At 37.9% G+C, this 8,736-nt stretch overlaps 1 protein-coding gene and 1 pseudogene across 2 annotated transcripts; both read right to left on the bottom strand.

Annotated features, from left to right (window-relative positions):
- Positions 1 to 2,544: 2,544 nt before the first annotated feature.
- LOC143536940 (heat stress transcription factor B-2a-like) lies at positions 2,545 to 3,592 on the bottom strand (annotated as a pseudogene). Its single transcript, XR_013135962.1, has 2 exons — positions 3,388 to 3,592; positions 2,545 to 3,028 (listed from the first exon to the last, which is right to left on the bottom strand). The product of XR_013135962.1 is annotated as a heat stress transcription factor B-2a-like (transcript).
- A 791-nt stretch (positions 3,593 to 4,383) lies between these two features.
- On the bottom strand, positions 4,384 to 8,736 carry LOC143536933 (protein phosphatase inhibitor 2-like). Its single transcript, XM_077030812.1, has 4 exons — positions 8,601 to 8,736; positions 5,866 to 5,984; positions 4,801 to 4,974; positions 4,384 to 4,599 (listed from the first exon to the last, which is right to left on the bottom strand). Exons 1-4 carry the CDS (start codon positions 8,603 to 8,605, stop codon positions 4,385 to 4,387), a joined length of 513 nt encoding a protein of 170 aa, XP_076886927.1. The 5' UTR covers positions 8,606 to 8,736; the 3' UTR covers position 4,384.

Here is an 8,736-nt window from a genome sequence, read left to right as displayed (position 1 = left end):
AAGAAGTAAGTCGTTGCGTGTGGAAGGCGGCAAAACCCGCATAAACACATAAAACGGTAAACATTTCTAAGGGAAAGATAAGGAAAACCTTCACGCAGGTCAGTTATAGGTGAAGTTTGGTCATCCTACTAAATGCAAGTGACGGTTCTACCCGCACAATCATGATAGAAGAAACTGAACATTAACCTATTAACAACCGCGCGTCGAAAGGTTAACTTATTCAAAACACTTAGAAAATTTCTAAGGAAAAGATGAGGAAAACCTCCACGCAGGTCAGATATAGGTAAAGTTTAGCCATCCCACTAAGTGAAAGTGACGATCTTACCCGCACAATCACGAAAGAGGAAGCAGAACTTTAACCTATTATCTACCACGTGGAAAGGTTAACTTATCCAAAGTACTTAGGAAATTGCCAAGTTAAACTAGAATATGCATGAGCAAAACATATAAGGTTTACAAGGCAAAGCATTAACAAAAGATTTATATTCCATCAAAATTCAAATATTACAAGAATTGCTGGGCACATACCCGCGTACAAGAATATAAATCTATACAAAAATGAAAATCTACTCTAACGGTGGAAAGGGATCTAAAGGATTAAGCTTCAGGACTACTCCCACTTGGACCTGCACCATCAGTAGAGCGTGGCGGTTCAAGGAAAGCCTTGAGAAGAGTTAGCCCATCATCAGCAGCACTAATCTCGTTCACCTTCTCCACCACCGGATGCGGGAAGGCAGCATACTGATTCACTGCTTGGTCATAAGCAGCTTCAGTGTCCACATCGTAAAGAGGGAAGTTGGAAGGCGGGATGCCTTGTTCAACAAACCCTAGACCAAGCAGAAAGCCAGCCTTTTCCCCATCCTCATGAGAAGCGTTGAGGGCTGCGCTCATCGCATCGTCATATGATGTGTTCGTGAAGACCCGATGCACAACCTATAAAACAGAAGTATATCAAAAACTCTTCTAAGTGTAAGGAAAAGCGTAAAGAAATTGTGAAACTGCGCATACCTGTGACAGCGTTTCTCGAAGAAGCCATTACTTGGTAACCAGAGCCTCCTGGAGGGCAGCTTGAGCTTCATTACGGGCGCGTTCGGCTTCGTTCTTTGTAAGGTTGGCAAGCAACACATCTTTGGCTGCAGCCTCTTCGACGCCCTTTAGCTTACGCTCAGTGTGGTCAAGCACCCCCCTCTGGTCCAAGATCTCTTGGAGCTTCTTGGCATCTTCCATGGCCAAGGCATCATGAGCCTGCTGGAGCCTCAAAAGGGTGAAAGACGATTTGTGGAGGAAGACAATATGGGTTATTCATAATTAAAGCGCATTATGGTCGGCAACACCAGCAAGACTTTCGTTAGCGGGTCTGTGGAAACAAATAATTGGAATAAAAAGAAATTATAGGGCCCGGGGTCAGTCTATGTAAAGCATATAAAAGTGAGGTATGGACGGGAAGAACACATTTTGGCTCGAATGGTGGAATTGAGATGAACATTTTGCATCGGATTCCTGCTGCTATTTTCGATAGAGAACTCCAAATCTTGTATTGTGTTTACCACAATGAAATTTGTGGGAAGTGGGATTGGATTTAGGCTGCCTACCACCGCAACTAAATTAATGAACTCAGGAATATGCTTTTGACCTACCAGCATGTAAGACTAGGAGAAGAGGACGATAAGTGATGTTGGTTACTCGATAAATCACAAGAGTTCTCTGTCAAAAGTCGAAAAAGTTATGTGGCTAAAGAGGTTGGGCCAGGTTCAAATTATGCATTCGTTTGCAATAAGTGTGTTATGAAAAAAGTTAGGATTCTCACTCTGATGATAGAAATAGAGAGAATATCATTTTTAGTGTCTTTAGCTAAATGTAATGTGGCTGTTGCATTGGTTTTATGTATGATTTATGATGAGTCTGAGAAATCGACGAACACTTATTCGTGTTATATCAGTTTGCATAGGATGTGTGGCATATGGTGGCTCAATGGTGTAAGGTATCATCATTTATGAGTATTCTACGTTGGATATATCGGAGATGTTTACAAGATTCCCAAAAAGGAAGGCTAAAGCCTTTCACACGATTTATCTTATGTTTATGAAGGACAAGAAATAATGCAGTTTTTAACGGGGAAGCATGTGCAACTCAGTAGCGTAGTTGGTGGCATAAACGCTTTGGGGTATCTGAGGGTTCGAAATAGGGCGAAGGAGTCGGCATCTTGGGACAAGTGTGTGCTTTTGACTTGTGAAGGTGTTGCGTTTTGTTTTTGTTTGTTTAGCTTGTAAGGTTGTGGGGTAAATTACAGAGTCAGGAAAGAAAAAAATAGATCGTGGACTAAAAAAAAAGTAAAAAACACAAAACTATATTCTATTTTATATTTCCTAATTTTCTTTTAATTAATAAATATATAAATACATAACCAAGAAGTTCCAAAGTCTAAAACGAGTTTCTCTTGTCCTATTTGTCCCCACACCAGCTTAGAATATTATTCCATTCCATCACAAACCCAACCGTGCTTCACCACCCACGTGTCTTCCTCAAACTCAACACCACTCCACTTTACACTACACCGCCAACTCTCCCCCCTTTCATTCCGATCCGTACACCGAATAACACTTGGTTAATATCTTCTTCAGATTCCGTTACTCCTCCGCTTTCCGATAACGGCAACAGATCCAGCGGTTTGACGGTGACTGTTTCCGACGAGTTGAAAGTTGCGTAGCTTGACAAATATGCTGTTACATAACTGCCTCATCTGGTTTAACTCTTTGTTGAGTTGATCGTTTTCTCTTCTCAGCCTCTCGTTTTCACCGATCAATTCCGAATCCGATCCACCGCAATCTGTGGTTACACAGCCGTGAGATGAGTTTGATTTTTCCTCGCCGGAGTTCCTGGTGGAAACCGTGGCACGTTGAGTTGGTGACACCGTGGGAGCAGCCGATCCGATTTTGCGACGTTGAATGTCGCATAACAGACGTTTTTCGCCTCTACGGAAGTAATCATTTGAGAACTCCCATCGATCGGACACAACCTTTTTGAAACCCTACACCAAATCAAATAAGCAATGCGGTAAAACATAGACTCTCGGTCAAGGATTAAAATTTGAAATATAAGTTATCACGATGGATATATATTAGTGATTTTAGTGTATATATATATATATATATATATATATATATATATATGTATGTATAAAAGTGTAAACATATACTGTATAATATTAGCAGTATTATCAAGCCAAATATATGAAATATGTTGTTAATTTTAAGCTATGAAATCTTCCACATCAATCAAGCATCTAAATTATCAGTCAATCGGTACCGATATTTTAATTGGGGATGGATGACCGATATATTTCTGATTTTAACCGTATAGCTAGCAAATAAGATATATGAAGCTAACATAAGTGTTCAACTGGCGGACGAAGCTAGAGAAATTATTATGCTTAAAGTATTTGGGAAGCAAATCCTTAGCGAATTGGATAGGATTCCAAGCAATGAAGCTCGATCCACGAGATCACATCGTCGATGGCTTTATCATCCACAAGCTGGTACGTTTTGGTCAAAAACGGCGTCGGAATGGATCTGTCTCCTCCGCCGCCACCCATAACTTCAAAACCAAGTTACAAATATTAACGTATTTTGATCGGAAGATGGGCGTTAGGTTTGGGGATTCTAGAATGTTCGCATTATTATAAGAAAGAAAATGAGAAAAGTGAGAGATAAGAAACAACGAGAAGGTACGTCTAAGGAATTCTTTTTCCAGAACTTTCCTTTTCTTTAAAGACGTGTCAATGTGTAATACGTGGCCTTATGTATTTAAATTTTTTTTTTTTTGTCTGTTTTGAGACTTATCATTTAAATAATTATTATTAAATATTTTAAGCTAAGTTAAGTATATTTACGACCAAATTTAATTAGAAAACAAATAATACAGTAGTTTGTAGTTTGCTTAACGTTAACTTCTATGTTAATTTGTATACCCGGTTTAATAAACATGTCTTGCCTAAGTTGACTTGATGACCGGTTACTCGGGTAACCTAAAGACAAAAAAAGACGATCTCAAATGCTCGTGATTGCAGGCAGTGCTCCACCGTCTTCTGTTCCGAAGGCTGACCGCTGTAAAACACGGTTGAGATCGAATTCGAACTTGAGACCTCAAGTCTTCACTTCCCCCCAAGTTGAACTAAAGCTCATTGTTAGATAAATAGTTAAACGACATCAAGATCTGACTTGTTGGCACCACGAACCAAGTGAATTAAATGGTTAAACTATGACCCATAAAGAAACATTGGTCTTTTATTTGCGGATCCATAACACGCATATACTATATTAGTCACATCATATCCATTCACGTTTTACTCAAACCAGAAGAGACATATTGTACCAACAAAAGGTTTTTACTCTTTACGGACACCAGAATCAGTGATGTCAATATCCCCCACACCAGCAACAATCGATGACGATGAACTTTGCTTCTCCCTTGTTTCCTCAACATCATTGGATGATTCTTCAGTCAACGACCCCTTCTTCTGCAGCTCTTTTACTCTACGGTATTCATCATAGTGCATGCGCCTATGCTCCCTGAACCTCGCGCTCTTGCCCGTTTCATGATCTGAACCATAAATTCAAACACAGTTATGGAGAATATTATTGATGAGGAGTTAAATACAGAGGATTAGGTGAAAGGTTAAAATAGAGTTATCCTCAATTAGTCAATTTTACTATTTGAAAGAAATATAATAATATCGGTTTCATAATCATATTTAATTGCAAAATTTAAAAAAAAATGAAAAAGAAAGGATGAAGGAAGAACCTTGATCTTGATCCATAGGCTCTGGCTCATCATCATCTGAAGTTGTCCAACCAGAACAGTTTGAGTTACTGTTGTTACTTGAAGATGCCACCTCGTTCAATTTGGACCGAATTGCTTCCGCATCTACAGCATTCTTATCTCCTTCACTAGAGATCCGTATAGGAGATAACGATCCTACAAGATAATGGTTTAGTGGTAGAACGGGTCAAAACAGGACAGGTTGACCTGAACAGTCTTTGTTTACAAAACTTTCAAATGAATAATCGACGACTGAATTGTGTATTTATGATTAGAAAGTTGTCTAATTTACCTCAAAAAGTATATAAATTGTAACACATTTTAAGGTTTTGATGTGTTAAAAATACACTTTCCGTGGCTCATTTGGCCTGATCCCTTAGATAATCACTATCATGTTACCAGTTTGGCCAAGGAGTGTAAACGAGCCGAGCTCGAGGTCTCTTAAGCTTGATTTCGGCTCGTTTCGAGCTATATTACCAAAGCTTAAGTTCAGCTCATGAGTACTTCTTCAAGCTTAAACTCAGCTTGGCTCAGCTCGTTTATTAATTAACTTATATACAATTATAATTATTTTTTATGTATAATCATAATGCATTTTATATACATATTTTTAATAACTTGTATATATATAATATATACTATTCAATTTTTATCATTATAATTTTCTATACGATAACAAATACTATATAAATTTTATATATTAATTAAAAATTATATAATAAATAGGCTTGCTTAGGCTTGTAAGCCAGCTCGAACTTAAAAAGTGAAGCCCAAGCACGTGTATTAAACAAACTCAGTTTTAGGCTCGAGCGCGTTTAAGCTCGCCACCTGGTTCGAGCTTTTAACGAGCCGATCTCGAATGGTTCACGAATGGCTTGGCTTTTTAACACCCATCGTCTGACCCAATAAGAGATAAAAACATAATCTTGAATCAACTAGTTGATAACTAAATGGCTCAATATAATAATGAAAATGTGTACTTAAAATCTAGAAGTTCAGAAACAGTATTTAACTAAAGACTAAATTAAATTATGGAGGATTTTGTACCATCAGAATCAAGCATTGGATGATATGGAGTCTTTGGTTCTGTAATTTTCTGCCTTACAGGTTTATGTGCTTCAATTTCCTCAAGGTTGGCCTCATCCCATCTCACACCTCTCCTACGACTTCAATCATAAGAACATGTAAAACCACAAGTCAACATTTTTATTTCAATAAACAGGCTACAAAGTAACAGCACAACGCTATACAGAAACTGAAATTTTTCTTTAGTGTATAACCTTAATAGAATCTGGTTCATGTTTTTAATTACTTTAAGTCTGTTCTTCTTTTAAAATAGAAGCGGGAGGGTCTTTGTATATAATAAATTTATCACTTTGAAGACTGGTCCGTTAAATCTTCCTAAAATGTAATGAGTTGTCCACAAGAACATCAACCATCAAAACAATAACATTTAACAAGCACACAAGATACTTAATAATTATGGATATGTATACCAGGAGTGAAACAAGTGTCCGTGCGCCAGTGGGGGATACTGATTTCTTTCCTGTACAGGTAGGTCTTCACCAGGGGTCAGCGTTGAGCCCGTTTCTTTTTGCAGTAGTCTTGGATGAGTTGTCAAAGTCGATTCAGGGGACTCTCCCGTGGTGCATGATGTTCGCAGACGATATTGTGTTACTTGCTGAGAAAAAACAAGATCTAAACATGAGGCTTGAGGAGTGGCGAACAACCTTAGAGACAAAAGGTTTAAAGATTAGCCGATCTAAGACGGAGTACCTCCACTGTGATTTTGGTGGGATAAACGACAATGAAGACGCACAGATCACAATTGAAGGGCAGGTGGTCCCGCAGGTAACGAAGTTCAAGTATTTAGGATCATTTGTACAGAGCGATGGGGAATTAGACAGTGATGTGACCCACCGAGTTCAGGTAGGATGGTGTAGATGGAAAGCAGCCACAGGTATATTGTGCGACAAGAGTTTCCCGACTAAACTAAAGGGAAAATTCTATAGGGTGGCAGTTAGACCTGCAATGCTATATGGAACAGATTGTTGGGCCATCAAGAAGGCACAAGTGCGGAAGATGGAGGTAGCAGAAATGAGAATGCTACGTTGGATGTGTGGGCACACAAGGCTAGACCGAATAAGAAACGTTGTGTTTCGCGAGAGATTAGGGGTGGCGAACATAGCAGACAAGATAAGAGAGTGGAGATTGAGATGGTTTGGACATGTAAAGAGAAGACAGACGACGAATCCTGTTAGATCCGTAGAAAACATTACTATAGAGGGGAGGAGGGGTAGAGGACGACCGAAATTGACTTGGGATGAGAGGATTAGGCATGATTTGATAGACCTAAACCTCTCCGAGGACATGGTTGAGGATAGGAATTCGTGGAGAAGTAGAATTAAAGTTAAGGATTTTTAGAGAGATTTGAATACCTTAGGGCTTAGACTTAACTTATTTAGGTCACATACCATAATGGTATTTCCCTTACATATATTATTATTATTATTATAATTATTATTAGCATTTATATAGCTGTTAAACTGTGATCTTATTATTAATATTATTATAATTAGTAGTAGTTTTTATATAACTGTTAAACTTTGATTTCCTTTATTTTGCTTCATACACATGTACTTAGAGCCGAGGGTCTCTCTGGAAGCCACCTCTTTATTCCTTTGGATAGAGGTACGGTGTGCCTACATCCCACCCTCCCCAGACCCTACTTATAGCTTTGCTGTCGGTGGGATTTTACTGGGCATGATTGATTGATTGATTGACAAGATACTTAATAACATAAATGATCTTTTACATCTTTTTGTTCACCAAGTTAAATCCAAAATTTGAAATAGATTCTATTAAGATTATACACTAAAGATAATTCAGTTTCAGCATATAATATTAATTCATCATGCACAGTAGCAACTGACAAGAACTCCCATTTTTCATGAGGGAGAAAAAAGTTCATAAAAGTGAGGGAAAAATGAGCCATTACACAGCATCTTAATGAGCCAAAAGAATAATGTATAGAAGATTTTGAGGTAACTTCAAGATTATGGCTTCAGCTAGACATACACCAGAAATTGGAAATTGCAATAATCAAATTCACGGTTATTCTACTGTGTATTTTTCCTTGACTTGGCTTTCAAAAACAGTCATATTCTTAACGCACAAAATACATAATCTGGTAGGGACGTATAAAGGGACCTGATTTCTTATTACATTCGAAACCAACTGGAAGGTATGCAGTTGTCACTTAAGATAATGCTAACTCAGCATTTCGTTAATTTAAAAAAATCCGTTACCCAAATTCCAAAATATTCTTTCCAATTACAAGAGTTACTCTATGCAGTTAATGCAGTAAAAATTCGGATATCGGTCAAAGACCGATGTTTGAGATATACAGGTTATCACGGTGAAATATCGGTGGATATCGATAATATTAATATCATGTAGAATTCATATATAGCAAATTAGCACTAACAATTCAAAATACTCTCCTACCATTAACAAATTAACCTTTTGCAACTTGCAAAACACTAACAACTGTAGCACGTAGGAACTGATTAAGACTTAATGCACTAATAGCAGCAATAAGAAGAAACACCAATGGAAAAACTAAGAAGAAAGGTACCGATATCGGGAAAATCGGTGAAATATCGGTCAATATTGCCGATATTATCGGTACTTGACAATATTTCACATGGGACCGGTAACCGATAATGACCGCATAGGAATTACTATTTTCCAAATCAAATGCAAGTGTCGATAGAATTTACCTCATCTCTCCTTTCCTTGAGCTTCTGAAATCTAAAACTGAAACTGTGCTGTCGTTCAAACAACCGGATTGCTGAGGAAAGAAAAAGAAAAAATAAAAGCAACTCAGTATGTTCTCATATAAGTAACATGGGTAAA

The sequence above is a fragment of the Bidens hawaiensis genome, unplaced genomic scaffold, assembly GCF_021521415.1.
Source record: "Bidens hawaiensis isolate Kalapana, Puna unplaced genomic scaffold, B.hawaiensis_p1.1 tig00011072_1, whole genome shotgun sequence".
In the NCBI taxonomy this organism is placed as follows: Eukaryota; Viridiplantae; Streptophyta; class Magnoliopsida; order Asterales; family Asteraceae; genus Bidens; species Bidens hawaiensis.
Note: the sequence above shows the minus strand (reverse complement) of the source record. Positions and strands in the feature narration are given on the sequence as shown.